Source organism: Trichophyton verrucosum, assembly GCF_000151505.1.
Source record: "Trichophyton verrucosum HKI 0517 chromosome Unknown contig00683_1.f1.exp, whole genome shotgun sequence".
NCBI classification, from domain to species: Eukaryota; Fungi; Ascomycota; class Eurotiomycetes; order Onygenales; family Arthrodermataceae; genus Trichophyton; species Trichophyton verrucosum.
Window position 1 is genome coordinate 28,255 of NW_003315285.1, and position 18,668 is coordinate 46,922.

General features: G+C 48.8%; 6 protein-coding genes across 6 annotated transcripts; 5 read left to right on the plus strand and 1 right to left on the minus strand.

Annotated features, from left to right (window-relative positions):
• Positions 1-1,990: 1,990 nt before the first annotated feature.
• On the plus strand, positions 1,991-3,363 carry TRV_06230 (LPS glycosyltransferase, putative; the record flags this gene model as incomplete). Its single annotated transcript, XM_003025781.1, has 3 exons — positions 1,991-2,188; positions 2,271-2,485; positions 2,553-3,363. The coding sequence occupies 3 exons, from the start codon at positions 1,991-1,993 to the stop codon at positions 3,361-3,363; spliced, it is 1,224 nt and encodes a 407-aa protein (XP_003025827.1).
• Positions 3,364-5,398: 2,035 nt separating this feature from the next.
• Positions 5,399-5,809, plus strand: TRV_06231 (uncharacterized protein; the record flags this gene model as incomplete). The annotated part of the gene is made up of 1 exon (XM_003025782.1): positions 5,399-5,809. One exon carries the CDS (start codon positions 5,399-5,401, stop codon positions 5,807-5,809), a length of 411 nt encoding a protein of 136 aa, XP_003025828.1.
• Positions 5,810-6,621: 812 nt separating this feature from the next.
• On the plus strand, positions 6,622-8,291 carry TRV_06232 (uncharacterized protein; the record flags this gene model as incomplete). The annotated part of the gene is made up of 2 exons (XM_003025783.1): positions 6,622-6,750; positions 6,843-8,291. The coding sequence occupies 2 exons, from the start codon at positions 6,622-6,624 to the stop codon at positions 8,289-8,291; spliced, it is 1,578 nt and encodes a 525-aa protein (XP_003025829.1).
• Positions 8,292-8,958: 667 nt separating this feature from the next.
• TRV_06233 (uncharacterized protein) lies at positions 8,959-9,789 on the minus strand (the record flags this gene model as incomplete). The annotated part of the gene is made up of 1 exon (XM_003025784.1): positions 8,959-9,789. One exon carries the CDS (start codon positions 9,787-9,789, stop codon positions 8,959-8,961), a length of 831 nt encoding a protein of 276 aa, XP_003025830.1.
• A 3,732-nt stretch (positions 9,790-13,521) lies between these two features.
• TRV_06234 (uncharacterized protein) lies at positions 13,522-14,138 on the plus strand (the record flags this gene model as incomplete). Its single annotated transcript, XM_003025785.1, has 2 exons — positions 13,522-13,695; positions 13,788-14,138. The coding sequence occupies 2 exons, from the start codon at positions 13,522-13,524 to the stop codon at positions 14,136-14,138; spliced, it is 525 nt and encodes a 174-aa protein (XP_003025831.1).
• A 161-nt stretch (positions 14,139-14,299) lies between these two features.
• Positions 14,300-17,874, plus strand: TRV_06235 (uncharacterized protein; the record flags this gene model as incomplete). Its single annotated transcript, XM_003025786.1, has 2 exons — positions 14,300-16,698; positions 16,776-17,874. The coding sequence occupies 2 exons, from the start codon at positions 14,300-14,302 to the stop codon at positions 17,872-17,874; spliced, it is 3,498 nt and encodes a 1,165-aa protein (XP_003025832.1).
• Positions 17,875-18,668: the final 794 nt, after the last annotated feature.

Here is an 18,668-nt window from a genome sequence, read left to right on the forward strand (position 1 = left end):
TCAAACTTGTAAAATAACTTGTAAAATTGCCGTTTTGTCCTGTCAGGTCGTGAGGCGCAGAAGTGGCCCTCATCTACGCATTGATGCACGTCAACTGTTTATACCCAACTCCTCAACATTCCCCTGACAATGCCGGGCCGCTCGTGCGCAAGAAAGGAGCCGTGCGCATCGGGTGGCTAAGCGCCCCGGGCCCCACAAGGCGAAACTTTGATCGTTCCCGTCGATCGCGGACGAGCGCAAAGAGCAACGCGTTGGCTGGTTTTGGGTTTGCTACCCGAGAGCTTAAATCACCGACGCTTCGATCAACATAAGATCCAGCAATATTACGGAATTCGTACGGAGGACTCCGTAGTATTGATCAATTAAAAATAAGTTGAAGTTCAAGATAAGGGAAGTTCTCCAGACTGATAACTGCTTTAAATAACTAATTAAGAGTTGGGTGGGGGCCAGTTAACCAGTTAACCAGTTGATTCGTTGCCCAGCTGGTTGTCTGTCAGGAACCAGCTAGTTGACTGGTCATAGTTGCTAACTGCGACTAAACCCTCTGTCATCTAGTTCAGCCGGCCCAAAGAAACGGCTTGGATTATACTTGGTTGGGAGTTCTGATGTCGTATCCTCTCCTTTCACCCGTGGACTCTGTAGACCTTTCGTCCGCTTTTAGCCTTTGCCACTAGAGGAACTTGTGAGCGGCGAAACATGCAAATAACTAGCCAAGAATATGATGCCCACTAATAATCCAACTCCCAATGCAATTTTCACTATAGTTGATACCTGAGTTCTCCTGTTCTGAGCCATTATTTTGAGGCTGGAGCGATGAGGGCTCCGGAGTAGAAATCGTATCATGGGATGGAGGTTTTTCCCTTGGTATATTGAAGTAATTCGAGGCAGGTCACGTCCGTAGGTTGTACAGTCCAAGTAAAAGTTCTAGCAGACCCCTTGTGCGTTTCTATAGTTATTATTAGTTAACCATTTATGATAGCAAGGCACATTTGACCAAACCGGAACCCTCAAAACACCACTCCACTATAATTTGCAACGTTCTCTTTAGGGTACTGCTGCCAGATAGTAATTTCATAGTCCTTTAGCTCTGTTATCCAGGAGACCGCCCGTTGTTCTCCCAGGTATCAGAGAGGCTTATCCGCTGAATCGGACGCTGGTTGACTGACCAAGCGATTCTTACTGTTACCAAACGCCAATGCAACAGCAATCAGTTTGAATACAACGAGATGTATTACCCTCATGTTTAGTTTTGGAAATTTTCCCATGATGTACCAGTTATTAATGTGCCGTAAGTTAGGAGGTAGTAAGAATTGCCACAGATTCCCGGGAAATGAGGATATGGTATTCACTTTAAGAGCCTACCCGGCATCTAGCAAAGAGCAGAGAGATGGAAAAGGATGACTAGTTAACTAGGTAGATAGGTATTGACGCCGCCTCATAAGCGCCTGGATTTCCAGAGGCCATGCTTTCCAACGAATTCTTTTCTCCTGTCAATGAGGAAGTACAGCCCATGCCTCAGTATAGATTAGTTTTGATAGGGGATCTCTAAACACTCAATAGTTATGTATGTAGTAGTGGCCAATAACACAGCCCTTTAAGATCAAGAATAGGGGATTCTCGTCAACAAATTGGCTACCAGAATCCCTTGACACATCGTATTAAATGCCCATGTCATGTAGTTATTTATACGTTTGCCGCGGACGTTGAAAAAAAAAAAAAATAAATAAATAAATGAAAAAATAAAGAATTGACGATGCATTGGTCTGGCTCCCTCCAGGCTATATCTGAGGCCCACTGGCCTCCACTATAACTGCCAACAATGCTCAGAATTCCCACTTCGCTAACTAGTGGTGATGCTCTGCCCTCCATATATCCATTGAAGTAGCGCCCCCCCTTTTTTTAAATCTGATAAATAGTTCTCTTCACCACTCTCCCGAAGCATTCCCAGCTCTCGTTCATTACCCCCAAATATAGGTAGTTTAATACCACGATGCTTCTCTTTCAACAGACAAAGCTTCTCAACAAGAAATTACTGCTGCTCGTTGCGGCGGGGAGCCTGGTATTCTTTACTGCGCTTTTATTTACCCTCCATCGACCCGGCTACTGGAGAAACTCCCGGACTGCTGGCCCTTATACTCAACAAAAGGACGTTGACAATCTGAATGATGTGTTCAATTCTACTCTCGGAGTATGTTGGTGTATAGTCATAGTAGTCCAGGTTTATAATACGCGGCCCTTTTTGCTAACTCGATTCTCAATTTTGCGCATAGTTTGAGCGAATATATGTTGTTAACCTCCCCTCACGGACTGACCGGCGTGATGCCATTGTGCTGCTGGCTGCTGTCAGCGGCATCAAACTCCATTGGGTTGACGGTATTAGGGGGGAGAACGTTGTGGATAAGGCCTTACCACCACCTGCAACACACCAGTACTTCAAGGCTGCAAATATTGGGAGCTGGAGGGGTCATCTCGATGCACTTTCAGAGTATAGCCCAGGTCCCCCCTCCCCAATGCACAACTTTGATATTTGAGATATCTAGGTGCTAATTCAGTGAACCTAGTATTGTGGAAAACAATATAAATACTGCCCTGATATTTGAGGATGATGCAGATTGGGATATACGCATCAAATCACAGCTTAGGGATTTTGCACTTGCCTCCAGGGCTCTGGTCCAGCCCCTTTCAGGGGGAGAGCATCTTGCGTATGCGGACCCAACCTTCCTTGATCCTAGAAATTCTCCAGGAGCGCTGAAAGAAATCCATATAAACAACGATACTATCCCGCCTGTGAATTCTCCCTATGGAGATAATTGGGATATACTGTGGCCAGGCCATTGTGGAGTAAATTTTCCAGACCCTGCTCTTCGGGATGTTGGAAAGGATATACCTAAGGGTCGAGTTATCCAAAGAAATGACCCCACGGTCCCCGAACAGAAGCATCTCGTGCTCTTCCCGGGAAATGAAGAGTTTAAAACAGTATTTCCACCGCATACAAGGGTGTTCCACCACGCAATGACGCCCGTTTGCTCCCTTGTGTACGGCGTGACCCAGAAATCGGCACGGAGACTCCTATATGAATTTGGCGTGAAGAAGTTCAATGCCCCTTACGATCTTATGCTCCGGGATGCATGTGAGGGTATCCAAGGCCGTGTCAGAAATATTTGTGTGACAGTGCAGCCGCAACTGTTTAACCATCACCGTCCAGCAGGGAATGGTAGCCATCTCAGTGACATCGCAGTGCATAAAGGTGAGATGATCGAACAGGCCTCTACTCAAATGATCCGATGGAGCACGAGTTTGAATCTCCCAAAACTTATCTCGGGCGATACAAACTATGATGAGCAGTATCCGGATAGCAACTAGGGTCATTTGTTGGAAAGATGCATCAGTGGGATTTTGGGTAGAGGGCTGGCATATAATGCTATGTGACATAATTTAGCACTCTATTTTGGTTTAAACGGCGTTTTGGATATATAAATGGAGTATACAATAAACTGAATTACAAATTAAAAGATGACCTTTACCTGGATTGAGGATTGATAAACACCAGTGAAACCTGGAATATGACACATGAACGCTATTTCGGTGATATAAATGTGTCGATATGGCTTCGGTATCAAGAGATCACCAAACTTCCAGTTATATTTGGAGGGTGACTCTACAAACTTGGTATCTTTTTCTTGACAAGCATTTGGGCGTATAGACAGTATTGGGCACTGTCTATGGCTGTCTCGCGTTGTGCTGAGCAGAACAGGTTGCCGCCCAGCATTTCCTGATGTTCCCCCTCTGCCAACAATCCACCACCGGCAACAGCAGCAGATGTTGATCAGCAGGATAGTCAGGCCGTGTCATGCGCGGAGCAGACGTGGAACAGTATATTGAGGGCCAAAAAGCGAGGATATTTGGTTGTTGGGAACATCAGCAGTTGAGTGCCGCAGTGACAGCCCAACTTCACTAGTTTATCCATGTCACAGATGCCGCGACTGTGTGTCCTAATATCACTATATCAGGCTGCATACAGAGAAGTGGGAAAGAATAAAGGTGCCAGATGTCATGAATCGGGCAGTCAGTCTCAACCAGCTGCGTATCACCAGCAACAGGCCCTTCGTTGAGGCCGAAAACTCGTACACAGAGCACGACGTGGCAGCCGGTTTTGCTCATCACAGGACCGTCAAGCTGATAACTGTTGGCACAACGGGCCAGAGGAAAGATGTTTGCGGTCGGCAAAGCACCCGACGGACGGGAGAGAACAGTTACGACCTCAGTCTGGTCATCGTCGGCTTCATCGGCAACTCGTCAACTCGTCAACTACACCGTGTTGGACTTCGAATGAGAACCTTCATCTCCCGCATCAAGCAACGGATCAGCCATCACTCAGCGTCCTCGATAGTCGGCTCGCCAGAGAGGGGTAACTGATCCGCAAGGTTCAAGACTAACTAGTTATCTTATCGATGTGGTAACTAGAATTCACTTTTATCACCGTGATATTGGGCCTTTTTACGATGACAGTGGCTGCAGGACGGGCGGGATACCAGTGACCATCCTCGCTTGGAGTATCCGAACAAACACCTTGGAAGCCCTCGCAGAAGGCTTGATCCTCTCTCCCAGCCATCAAGCCGGCCAATCAAAGACACACGCAGGCATTGTTGGGTTGGTGTGCAGCGTGCCCGTCACATCATCCTGCTCCTTAGATGCATATGCAGGCGATGGCACCGGAAACCTGCTGTTGTCATTGGCCATGACCTCACAAGGACACTCCCGGAATCACCCCCCTTCCCTGCTTGTGTGACTGCAAGAGGCATCTGCAGTCGAATGACGAGGGCGAATCAACCGCCAGCTCGCACACCGACTGCATACAGCTGCATATGAGCGAGCCTGGCGGCGGCGCGTCCATAAATAGGACCGGGGGTTCCGCACTCGTCGCCCTCTTGTTTCGAGATTACTCGCCCTTTTATTGTTGCGCCCCTTGCTTTGCGACTGTTTGCGTTTCACTTCTTGCCCCTAACAAAAAAAGCTGGTCTTTTTTTTTTTATTCAGTCCCTTTTTTAGCCTTCGGTTGTTTCAACAAACGCTCACCCGTCGTTTTATCCCCTTTCCCCAACCCCCTAAAATACTAAATATATACACCATACAACCCCCTTTTTGGCTGGGCCAACATACATTTTGCCGTTTACGCAATTCTACCTAGTCTGCTTCTTCGTTATTGTCTGTTGAGTCGACATTTATATCCGACGATATCGCCCATCTCGACTTGAGCGTCAGCCCAGCTATTTCTCGGCCATATTCGAGTCTCTGATCGCCTTCACTTGATTGATCTTCATAACCAAGCAAATAAAATCCACTTTTTTAAAAAACAAAAAAATCAATACCCGCTAAAAGGCACGTTCTGTCCGTCATCATGTTCTCAGCAGCTCGTGCCGCCAAACCAAAGCTTTCTTTGAGCATTTCCGCTGCCACCACCAACACGGCCTCCCTCTCCCTCAAATCCCCAGCCGCCCTCTCCATACCCAGAACGCCACTGTCACCACGGAGTCCAGCTGCATACAACGCCACTCACAGCTCTAGATTCACTCAGCCATGCTACTCGACTTACAGCAACTCATGCAACGCCAAAAGCATCCTCAAGAAGACACAGTCGTCGTCTAGTGGTGTTGCTGACAAGAGAACAAGATTCAACACTGAACCAGAGGTCCGCTACCTTACACCAATAGAGAACCATGATGAATACTATGGTAGCAGCAGTTCCGCCATGTCCAAGGAAGATAGACGAGAGAGACGGTGGGCCCGTGCCACCGCCGGCTATTCTTGAATGACTCTTGCCCCTTTCGCTCAATTCTCTGTCCCTTCCAGCCATATCCCGACCAGTTCCTTGAGCCGTCTATCAGATTTCTTAGTCAAAGGCTCCGCAGCGTCATGACAAGATACAGACCGATCGTTACTTGACAATGCTACTTGATCTCTCTGTCTCCCTCATTCTAATCACTACGGAGGCATGATCGGTTCACTTACGCTTCAACCCTCGCGATATGGGTGCTTCCTGGAATCGCTGGTTTCTTTTTTTGGTCTTCTTATAGCAAGCATGCATGGCATTGGGATGCTTTTGCTGGTTCGAAAGCGTAATAGCACAGGATGGCTACGTTTTTTGATGGGTTAATGTCCTTTATGAGGTTATGATTGTTTCCTGTGTTGCCTATGGTATCAGCGGGTTTGTTCTCGGAATGGAAAATAACGTACTAATTTATGATCAGATAAGTCCTTATTATTCTATCGTTTAGTTACTAAAAATCCAATAAGGCTTAACTACCATATGCGTTCATTTTCAGAAATATTCTCTCTTCACATTTGTTGCCTAAGCAATTAAGTAACGATGCATAAGCAAACACTCCTTTATCGAAGCTGCCTATAGCATCAACTGTTATTATAATGCCTAGAGTCCGTCCTATCAAATACTTCTACGCAGGTAAAAAAAAAAACTCATCATAAAAGGGGGTATAACTTTACAGATAAGCCCGTGCTTGTTATCGATAACCTAATTAAGCCGGTTTACTAACAAGTTACTTCTTGAGGCTAAATTCAACGTCAAAATTTTTGNNNTGCAAGTTCAGACCTTGAAACGAGCAGATGCAACTGGTCATGACAACAACGTCGTTGTTTCTCAATGTCACTTTATCGTCGGCCGGTAATAAAGTCACTGAATTGCCTAGAAAGACAAGCTGCATTTGCTTCTTCACATCGAAGACCGCTATTGACGTTAGCCATTGAAACATCATGGTAGCATGCACCCGATATTCACCGAGCCCCCAATTGAAATTTAAAAATATGGATATTTAAAAGCATCATAGCTAATTCTTATATTTGTTGGTTGCAGTGACGATACCTCTGTTGCCATTGTTGAGAAACATGGCCCCAAAACCGAAGACACCTCGTCCCGCCGAACATCCAGGCCAAACGCAACCCTTCACTTCCTCCAAAATATCACCGCTGATAGCCGGGAATATCGCGGCATTCATCCCGTTGTATCACTAGAATCGCATCAGGCTAACTTAGCAGACCTTGTGGATAAAGCGCTCTCCCATTTACCATCCCCTCCTGGGCCTATTCTGGAGAAAGCTGGGGAGTCCAACCCCTATGTCTCCCGGGCTATCCAACTGCCATCTACGAGTGATGGGACTAGATCTACCAAGCTTAAGCCGGATTTCATATCCGTTACCCGTGGACCTGGGATGCGCTCTAATCTATCCGTAGGTTTAGAGTTAGCGAAAGGACTGTCTGTCGCCTGGCAAGTCCCCATTGTTGGTGTGCATCATATGCAGGCTCACCTGCTCACGCCGAGACTAGCGAATGCTCTTGATATACTGCCTGGGCCCGAGAATGGTGACATACGTACGCTAAAGCCGGAGTTCCCGTTTATATCAGTCCTTGTGTCCGGTGGACATAGCTTCCTCGCGTATTCCAAGTCACTCACGAGCCATGAAACGCTAGCCTCGACAGTTGATGTGGCGATAGGGGATGTGCTGGATAAATTTGCCCGTATGGCATTACCGTCATCCTACATCAACCAAAGCAAGACAACAATGTATGGCAAACAATTGGAAGCGTACGCATTTCCAAACGGTTGTGCCGATTACGTTGACTACAAACCTCCAGCAACGAGGGGACAAGAGGCTAGGCCTATAACAAACGCCCAGTATGGCTGGTCTCTAACCCTGCCATACGCCGGCTTGAAAACAATGGCTTTTACATTCGCTGGGTTATTATCCGCCGCCCAAAGAGAAGTTGAGACCATGGCGAATGGGAAATATGTACAGCGAAGGAAGACCAAAGAAGAAATGAACAACCTCAACCTTGATTTTCTCCCGGAGGAAGGTCGGATTGAGTTTTGCAGGGGTTTTATGCGTGTTTGTTTTGAACACCTTGCTTCTCGCATTGTCCTGGCTTTAGAAAATGTATCATCTGGCGCTACCAATAGTATTGACATGGAAAAGTTGGGACCAGGGCCTCCTGTCAAAACTGTTGTCGTTAGCGGTGGTGTTGCCGCGAACCAATATCTGCGGCATATCCTGCGCTCCTTTTTGGATGTACGAGGGTTCTCTGACGTCAATATCATCGCACCTCCCTTATATCTCTGCACTGATAATGCAGCTATGATTGGTTGGGCTGGCATCGAGATGTTTGAGGCAGGCTGGAGGACATCCGGGAAGTCACAAGCTATTCGAAAATGGAACCTAGACCCTGCAGCTACAGATGGCGGTATACTTGGCCCCGAGGGCTGGGAACAGATTACGGGATAACACTATTCGCAATGGTCTCGCTTTCGCTTTGTTGGACCCATATATTTGGAGAATATCCCTGTAATAACGAAATTTATACTGCAAACAGCATTCTTGCGCAACTCCGAAAAGGTCCCAGGATACTTTCGAATTTTTGGTCAAGAAGTTACTAACCGCGGTGATTGTAGGAGATGGGAAAGACATTCTTGCCATACCAAAGAAGAAAACATATAGAATAGGACCAAAACAGTACACGAAATATGCAAGCAAGCGCCATAGTTTCACATGATTTGGTTTAACCCATTTATTCATCCAAAAGAAACCATCAAATCGATGAGATGACGCCAGTTTTAACGAGATATAAAAGGGTATTGGCCGTCAAAAAGGGAACCATGATACCAAAATTCCAGAATGCAAGAAGCAATCCTCCCCTGACATTAGAACACAAGACACTGAACCATGCAATAAGACATAAAAAAAAAAAAAAAGAAAGAAAGAAAAAAACGAAACGCCATGCAGCAAATCAGATACCCTCCCTAAGAATGGGTACAGTAACAAAATAAATGTGGAGGAGAAGCCATGCTTCGTGAGGGGATGGATTAGTGTAGGAGGTTGTGTATGCTCAGCTTTTCGTCATCGTGGCTATCATGGCTGCCACGACGACTGGCTGGTTCCGAAGCGCCCTGCGCTAGGTCACGCTGTCCCAGTGTTGGGAGAAGGGTCCTTGCGCCCCGCTCAAGGCACTATGTATGTCTTGCATTAGTCTCTTTTCCAACTCGAGACGGTATTTGCGGGAAAAAGGGATGGATCGGGGGCCAGCGGCAGAGTAAAAATCCAAGTAGACAGAGAAGTGAACCTGGCTCAGGGGACGAACGAGCTCGTCTTGACTTACCAATTTTTCCACATCCCTCCAGTCCTCACCCACAGCCTCAGCCAAGGGCTGCCATGTCTTTTCCCGCAATTGCATGTAGTAGCTAGCGACTTTGTCAACTCGTTCATCATTCCAGTCCGAGCCACGACGTTTGGCAATCAGTCGCTCATAGCGCTTGTGACATGCATTTGACGACTTTGTGGGAAAATTATCCCGTTGAATCTGGTTCCAACCATGTGCTTGGGCTCGTGCGGCTAGCAAAATTTCATCATCCTGCGCGGACCAAGGGGTTGATGCACTCGGAAGGTGGCCGGGGGTTCCAGGGCTCGGAGGCGGGTGGATAGGCAGCCTCTCAGGCATTGATAGCCGCTGTGTATACGAGAGGGGAGGGGGCATAGAGTATACAGGGGTCGCTGTTCTCTGCCAAGGATTTGCTGCCTGGGATGCCATGGTAGCGGAGGCACCCGTCGCCATTCGGCTGGTATTCATAGCTGCCGGTCTGACTGGTTCAGGTTCAGGCTCAGGTTCTGGGACTGATGGAGAGGCTGCTATTCCTACTCTGGTTTGAGAGGATAGCGCTCGCCTTCGCTTCGGAGAAGGATATGGACCAGATTTCTTCGATGATCGCGCTGGTGTCTGTTTCGGCATCTCAGTCTTCCGTTTTTCCTCAGATAAAAGGAGCTCCCCGGGGGTTGCAGAGAAAGAGAGAGGGCTGTTCGCACTTTTTTTGTGTGTAGAAATCAAAATCACTCCGTGCGCCGTCAAGGAAGTTATGCAAGGAATATGGGGATGAGAAAAAGGAAAGCCAGGAGGTGATAGCAACGGAAGGCTAGAGGGAGTTCACTGGTGTAAAAGGGCTTCGTACCCCAGTCCTGTTGGCAAATGGGAGTTCACAAGTGAGGATTGATTGTGTGTATTAGAGGGGTAAGGAAAGTAGGAATAGGCATAAGCATGTGGAAACAGTCGTGAATCATAACAAAATATTATATTGAATATGGGTAGAGAACGGCAATCAACTTGGGGAGTCATATTAGAGTGGGTTGTATAGAGTGAAAGGTTTCAGTAGGCGTCACGCTGGCCAGCCTTGCGAGAAATTGACCTACTGTTGCCTGTATTAGCCTAGGGCGTGTGTTGACCAGGAGGCTGCGCCGGCGCAGTGAAAATATAAAAAATATAGATATAGACTTATATGGAGGAAGAGCAAAGGGCAAGGAGTGAAGCTGTCAACCCTCCCAGAAAAAAAGAGCGTGGTAGTCTGCCAAATTGTTCAACTTTTGATATGAGGTCGAATAGGAGAACCGGTTGAAGAAGAGAAGAAAGTTTGGTTCTTATATGGAGGCGGTGGATCGTCACTTGGATTTTGTACTCCAGTGCCACGGTGCGCGCATGAGGCTTGTCCACGGCCAAAAGAGGGTTCTGCTCCTGCGGCCTGAGCCTGGGCCAAACACACCTGGCGCTTCGACGATGGAACGGAGAGGGGGGGCAAACTAAAAAACAAATAAAGCCAATAGTGCGTTTGACAATGCTGAATTGTGCACTAGGCTGGAGTATATATGTGTCATGGGTTTCCGGAATCGCGCAAATCTGCAATGCTCACTGGCCGGGGGGGGGGGGTATCGAGAATTTTGAGCACTGGTCAGACGCATTGTTAGCACATAGGCGGCTCTCTGCGAGGACCCATAGTTATTGTCATACCCGGTAAAAACGACAAAACGAGCGGGTCTGTAACTAATGGGTCGGACCCTGGTCGATTCTGAAGCAGATCTTGAGTTGGGTCGTACCCTAATATGCCAACGGGCTGCAGCTCTTGCCACGGTGCTTCCCCGGCCCAGCTAGGACAACATCATCTCTCAAGCGTCTTGCTGAGAGGAGAAGTGCATAGTAATATGCAGCACGAGGGATGCATTAGTTGCCTGGCCTGACAGGGTGGTGCTAATTTTGGAAGAGGACTGGCGTTTAGGGTTCGCTGTGGTCAGACCGAGTACGAGATATGCTACATCTCGCAGAGACAGCCTGGTGAACAGGTACCTTTCCGGGGTTGCCATTGACCAAGGAGGCATTCCAACAGAGATCAGCATGTTGGCGGTTAACCCGTTCGTCAACGAAGTTAGTCCGTCGAGTGATTGGATGAATAGTTCGTTCGTCGACCGTCTCTCCTAGCCGTGAAAACTAGAAGCAGTTGGCTAGTTAGTGAGCTAGATTCTCCGTGCCCAATAAGTAAGATAGATCCTCTCGGTAGTTACACATCCCCCTGCGGCCCTGGAAGGAGACTGAATCACCGTAACGGAGAGAGATACCTGCGAAACTGGCCGGGACCCTCAGGCCTGGTTGATATTAGAGTTGACGGACGGCCCGCTCCCTGGAATAGCGACCAATTGCACCGGTGGTTAGCCGCCAACCCACTCGGCCCGCATAAGCCAAGGATACACACAGCTCGTACTGACGGTACTTGTAATTGCCACTCTGGGAGTTGACTACCCGCTGTGAAGCCCATGAGATCCTGCCAGGCAGCCGGCTCCTCGTACATCCAACGCTATATTGTTGCGCAGACAGTCCGTGTTTTCTTTTTCATGGGTGTGGCAAGGGGGCCACCGGGGGATGGAGGATACCCCCTTCTCTTCTCTCTTTGCCCCCCTTAACTCATTCGCATACCGCCGTCCTCTTGTTGACGTGTACATGGCGTACTGGAGCCGGCCGCCGAAACGTCCTGGCTATATGACAGGAATCCCAAGATATAGCGCGCCTATATCTCGAGACGGGGACTCGGCACGGAGTAGGACCCAAACCAACATCTACCGCCACTATTAATAGGCGTAAGGCTGTTGCTATTGGCTCTCCATGCCCTGGCACGGCGCGCCGTTATTTTTGTGTCAACCACCTGTCATGCTGGGTCTGTGATGAATTCGAGAAATGCCAGATCCAGAGATTGGGTGGAGCACAGGGTGCCCCGGACCGGCCACAGAGGACGGAGAGAGAGCTCCTGCGTGGCCGCCTGCCCTTGATGAAACAGGCCATACTACTTCATATGTATGCATATATGCCCCTTTTCCGCTTTTAGTGTCGTGGCACCGTATGCTGTACATTGGCTCGTGCAAGGAGGCATTGGATTGGCTTGGTGAGCGACCTCTAGCCGCCGGCCGGGTGCTAAAACGTTGAATATATCATGCATCAGAGAAATGTCCGGGATCGTACAGCCTGTATCATCGTCGTAGGAATTCGGCAAACAGGAGAAAGGGCTGCCATGCACCCTCGAACTGGTCTTTTTAGTCCTGAGAGCCCGATTGATAAAAGGGCCAATGTCGGATTATCTTCTAAACAGACACTTGCGGCAACACCCTAAGAAGACAAGTCGGAGAGGAGTGAGGCTTAAGAATGAGTGCAGACAGGCGTGCCAGTGTCTTAGCAGGCGATGAGTGAAGATATCAGCCAAAGAACAGGTGTATTGGGGCCGGACCTCAATGTTCTTCCTGTATCACGACTTTACCTGCAGGAAAGACCGTTTTATCGTACATGAGAAGCTGAAACTACATATCCTAAGAATAGCACGACATGAAACAGATTACTATTCTCAGCTCTGGCTTGAAGAAATGATCTACGTAATTCATGCAGAAATATACGCAAAACTGTCAATTGTAAGAGATAAAAAAAATGATGCCATTCGTTCTATCTCTAACGAGGAAGAGCGGACTAAAGATGCTACTCATTCAGTCCGGTCACGGTATTGCAGCCTATCTATCTTCCGAGAGATGCCTCCCTTCCACAGAAGATTCTGGTTGCTACTTTGTGCACGTTATCTAGTTCTGCCAGATCCTTCAGGCGGTATTAACCGCCCTGGACATTGGATTGCTGGAGCCCAGATATTTGCTTTCGCAGCTCAAGGAAGAAATCCTTGCCGTTGGCCATAGAATTTGCTAGGTCCCCTGTCAGTTTCGGATGTTCCTATAAACATGCGGACGCCGGAATAATGGAAGGTCTGGGAGGCATACGCTTTGAACCCCAAGGTCCACTGGGTCGAACTGGATTGCCATCTTTGCCTGTTGGCCTATATATCACTGGTTGGGGTTCTTCAAACCAAGTATCCACCACCAAGGATTAGCTATACGGAGAAAAGCTTCGGTATATGGACTGTGGAGAGCGTGGCTTCGACATACCGCCCTGTCCTCCCTTCTTGTAATCTGCGATAAGAAGCACCTGTACTTAGCACAAGCCGGGCTCGGTTTCGAGATCAAATCCCACATATAGTATTTCCATACCTTTTCTCAGCGCATCCTTCAGTTCAACCGAGTTAAAACTTCGAACAGGAATGTGCGGTTCGCGCGAGGGGCCACTTGGAGGACCCGTCCACGCGGCGGTCGCCGTCATGTTGTTCATTTGGTTCCGATGGCCGTGGCTGCCGCTCTGACGATCTCGATATCCTCCACTATGGTGCCGCTGGCCCTGGGGACGGCCATGGTCATACCCACGGCCACCTCGCCATCTACAAGCTCACGTCAGGACAACCATAAGAAAAAAAACTCCCTTCCCCAGAAAAAGGGAAAAAAGAAAAATCCCCACGTACGTACCTGTCATCGCCCGCACCGCTCATGCTGCTACCAACCACGCAGAAAATACTCTTGCACTTCGCCCTTCGAAGGGGAAATCAAAAGTCGAGAGACAAGGCTAAACCAGCTCCCCCCTTTTTGCGCTTCGCAGCGAGAAAGGAAAACGAAGAGGTTGAAGCTGTTTTTATGTTTCCGCATCGGGAAAAAGTCGCGCTTGTTTCCGGCGGCCAAAAAGCTTGGCATGTGCTTTACCTAAACAAGCTAGCGCGCGCCTACTCCAACCCAAAAAAGGAAAAAGAGCGAAAAAGCCGCGACGACCTCTTGGTGACGGCGTTTGAGGATAGCCGACGTTTTGACAACCTTGAGGACAACGCTGCTCTGCTAGGAGGGAATTTTCCCCCTTTTCTTTTTGTTTTGCATGGAGTTGGTTACTTTGACTGCATTGATGGACCATGATACTGCTCGCTAGGCCGCAGTGAAGCAACGCAGACGAAGAAAACACCTGTTGGAAGCACGGAGACACGAAGCGAGACCCTTGGAGAAGTGAACCAGCTCGCCTCTACCTTTCGATCTAGTAAAGTTATTACAGCAGACAAGGGGGGGAAGGCAGCGAAGCGATGGCATCATCTACCGCCAATATGCAGCGGAAGACGTCTGCAGCCCGGGCACCCAAGCCACGACCCAAAACAGCGCAGAAGGGGGCTCGAAACACGACAGTACAAGCTCCTGGAGAACCACCACGAAAGAAGCTAAAATATGTTCCTGGGGGTCCTGGAGGAGGTGGACGGTATATCGAGGTGGATGATATAGATCCGCCACCGCGAGCATCCTCGCAGATGCGAAATAAAACTAGCACTCCTAGGACTCGACCTGCTCGCGACTCCCACGCCTCTTCACGCCTTCACCCCGCAACTCCCTCTTCCTCGCGTTCAAGTCGACCGAGAACCCAAGCCCGGAGATATAGCTCTGCTGCAGCTGCAGTATTGGCGGTAACCCAGAGTGAAGGATACATGCCTCGTGAGGAACGTGGTTGGGAGGAGTTTCACCCTGATCTCGATATTGACGCCCAGATTGCCGTGTTTAGCTCAAAAGAAGTAGACGGACTGGTGAACGACGAGAATTCGTCCTCAAACGGAGCAAACGGGAATGGTTTTGGAACTAATGGGGATGGTAGCAGTACGCCGAATGGATGTCGAGGACCAAGTCTGTCCCCGTCGAAACGTCGTCTTGATAACCCGAAAAGGGCAGATGACACACCGGAGCAATCTAAAGGAGTATTGCTGCCAACGTCGAATCCGCGAGAAAAGCTTACGCTACCAAAGCCATCCTGGGTCGTCAAAGATCCGTTTCTACCGTTTGAGCAAAAGGGAGTTGGACAGCAGAATTACGTGGACCGTACCATGGCGAGCGTAGGCTACCAGGAAAGTGACATTTTCGTTCGGCACGAGAGAAGGATGATCCGGCTATCTGAAGGTGTAACGGATGGTGATCTTGATCTAGAACCGCCTCCGCCCACTGAGGGAGACGCCGGCCCACCTCTTCCAAACGCGGACGTGGGTAGGGTGGAGTACGACATGGACGAGCAGGATGCCAGATGGCTGGAAGAATATAACACGCAGCGAAAACTTGAAGAATTCGAACCGATCAAACCTGCGATATTTGAAATTACCATGACTAAAATAGAAAAGGAATGGCATGCTCTAGAACGACGGATACCTAAACCTAAACCCAAACCACCCCAAACTCAACGGCCGCGTTCCAGTTCTGCAGTTGCAGTGAACGGTGAGAATCCTGGCTCAGGAGAGGAACAAGATAGCAAATGCGCTGTATGTGATGATGGGGACTGTGAGAACGCTAACGCCATCGTCTTTTGTGATGGCTGTGACCTGGCTGTCCACCAGGAGTGTTATGGAGTGCCTTATATTCCCGAGGGCCAGTGGCTTTGCCGCAAATGTCAGCTCATTGGTCGAGGGTCTCCATCTTGTATCTTCTGTCCTAACACTGAAGGTGCGTTTAAACAGACAAATACTGCTAAATGGTCACATCTTCTCTGTGCGGTTTGGATTCCAGAAGTCTCGATAGGGAACCCGTCTTTAATGGAGCCAGTGATTGAAATCGAGAAGGTGCCGAGAAGCCGTTGGAAACTTACTTGTTACATCTGCCGCCAGAAAATGGGAGCTTGCATACAGTGCAGCAACAAGAACTGCTTTGTAGCTTTCCACCCGACTTGTGGAAGGCGAGCCCATCTCTATCTCAGGATGAAACTGACACCAGGTGCCCCAGCAATAAAGGACTCTAACGAACTCAAAGCCTATTGTGATAAGCATGTTCCACCAGACTGGCAGGCAGATCATAATACCTCTTCCGCCACCGCCCAAGCTCTGGAGTATTACCGCACTGCCATGCAAGGGAAAAAATGGGGAGATAGCCAAGCCGCAGCCCTTGCCATGGGGCCGGAAACCCAAGAAGGCACGGACCCCAACGACTGCGATGCCAGACCTATAACGCCTCGATTAACGTTAACTGTTGGCGGTAACAATAAGCGAAAGCGTGCCAATCCAAATCCAAGAACGATCTGGAAATTACCCTCTGGAGCGCCGGTTATCCCACGAGTTGTGCTCGACAATGTTGTCGCTTCTTTGGCCCGTTTCACAGTTCGTCAAAGAAAGCAGTATGCCGAGGACGCGTGCAAGTATTGGACTCTTAAACGAGAAGCTAGGCGAGGTGCTGCATTGTTGAAGCGACTGCAACTTCAACTGGAAACATTCTCATCTATGGAAATGACCAGAAGGAATTTCTCTGGAATGGGACGTGCGGGATCTGTACGCCTTGAGCGCCGGATAGACTTTGCGGAAAGACTATATCACGACGTTGATAAGGTTCGGATGTTATGTGGCGAGGTAAAGAAGCGTGAAAAGGAAAAACTCAAGGATGCAGAAACCCTTCAAAGTATTATTGACATAGTTTACTTCCCTATACCTCCAATGCTGTGGCCGGTATTTGAGAAAGCCCATGCGTAAGTTCCCAGAGTTCCGGGAGTCGCTGCCCTTAGTATTTCGTCTACTAATATTGTCTTTTTTTGAACATTCACAGATTGGATGGAAAGGGCGTATTCTTTGTTGGCTTCCAGACAATTCGGTCAAAGCTAGAAGAGCGGTACTATACTTCTGTCTCTGAATTTTCTCGTGACTTAGCACAGGTTTTCACTTCGGGCATTGGAGTTGCCTCTGTTGGAGATACAGCAGAGTTACAGATGCAGATCAGCGGTCGTGCTCCTGAGCTCAGCCACGAACAACGAGAGAAACGGAAACTTGCTAAGCGAATAATCAAATCTGTTCAACCTCTGCTAGAGGATGCTTTGAAGAAAGAAAGTGAGCTTAATGGCAAGCCTTATGAGAATGAGCTCAAGGGCCTTGACCTTATTCTTGAAAATAGCGTTGGCTCTCGTAGAGGATCTATCAACACCTCCTCCGGAGAAGCAGTCAACGCTGCCTTACTTACTGACATGGCAACGCAGCCGTTACCAAACGGAACTGAGATTGAAATGCAAGAGAGTGGCCTTAACCTGACTCCTGAATCTAAAAGCGAGATTACCGAAAAGGTGTCTGAGCGGGCCAACAACGAGAAGCCCGCTCCAGAGACGAATGGCAACCTTGCAGGTGATGAAGACCAAGACGCAGAAATGATGGATGCTCCAGAACTCCAGGAGAACAGCACTGAGGTGGTGACATCACATTCCAAAAAGCGAGAGTCAGAAAGTGGCCCTAACGAAGGTGAACCGCCCCAATTGCCTGTGGAGAAGGCGGGAGAGCAATCCACACCCGTCCTTCAACCCCAGATTCCACGAGATGAAGCCACGCCTCCTACACCACCTGCCAGCTTCTCAGAAGGCCAGCAGCTTCTACCCCTAGCCCAAGGTGGCATCCAGTGGTACATGCAACCTTTTGACCCCATTGGTACCACCATCCATGAAGAACGCTGGACCGGTAGAGAGCTGGTTCGGGGCATGAGTGAGGAACTTAGTGATATTGGAGACGAGGAACTTCGTGACTTGGCTGGAGACGATGATGGCGTCGAGGATGCGCCAGCTGAGCCTACTGGACAAGATATTGCATCTGCTACGGCCCCGGAAGAGGAACCCTCCAGGTCCAAGTCGCAGAAGACGCGAAAGCGATGGCGAGGATTTAGATAATAGCCCTTTGCTACTTGTTGTATTTTCTTTGTACCTCTCCGGAGATGGTCACCTTATGTCTTCCGCCTTCTTCTATGCCTTTACATTCCCCTCACTAGAAAGATAATACGTAGTTAGTAATGAAACGAAACCAGGATATCAGGATATCAACGCTGCCACGCCGTATCATCCTCTCCCCATATTCGGCTTACTTTATATTGACCACGAAAAAAAGAGTTGCGGGAGCCAAGGACACCATGCGCTAGTCCAGATCGAGCGATAGCTAAAAGGATCGTCTTCCTGCCCAGGTGAAGCTTTCATCAGCTTTTTGCTCTTCTCCAGACATCAAAAGGCCAACCTCCTCGATCTTTAGCCTCTCGTCTCGCGCCTCTCCCTCTCTTTCACGTTGCCTGGTGCCGCAGCCTGTACTATTCCTTCTGCTTTCTCGTGTGTTGGTGCTTGCAGCAGGCGGCCCGGACGAAAGACTCAGTGGCAACTCCCCAGAGCCGCTTTTTTTTTGCTAACTGGATTATCGACCAACCATGGCCGACATGGAGTATGAAAATGAGAACGATCGGTTCGAAGGTAATGCTGGCCAGCACTCTCTACTTCTGCTCAAACTGAGGCATTAACCTGTCGTTTGATTGTGAAAAAAAAAAGATCCGCAATACCGCCGACGTAGCGCGTCACCCCAGGATGCTAATCGCGCTACCCGGAACCGCAGCGCTTCTCCCAACGGCCGAACTGACCGGTAAGAAATCCATATCACCGAACTACCCTTTGATGTGCTAGTAGTAAAAGAAGAACGAGAGACA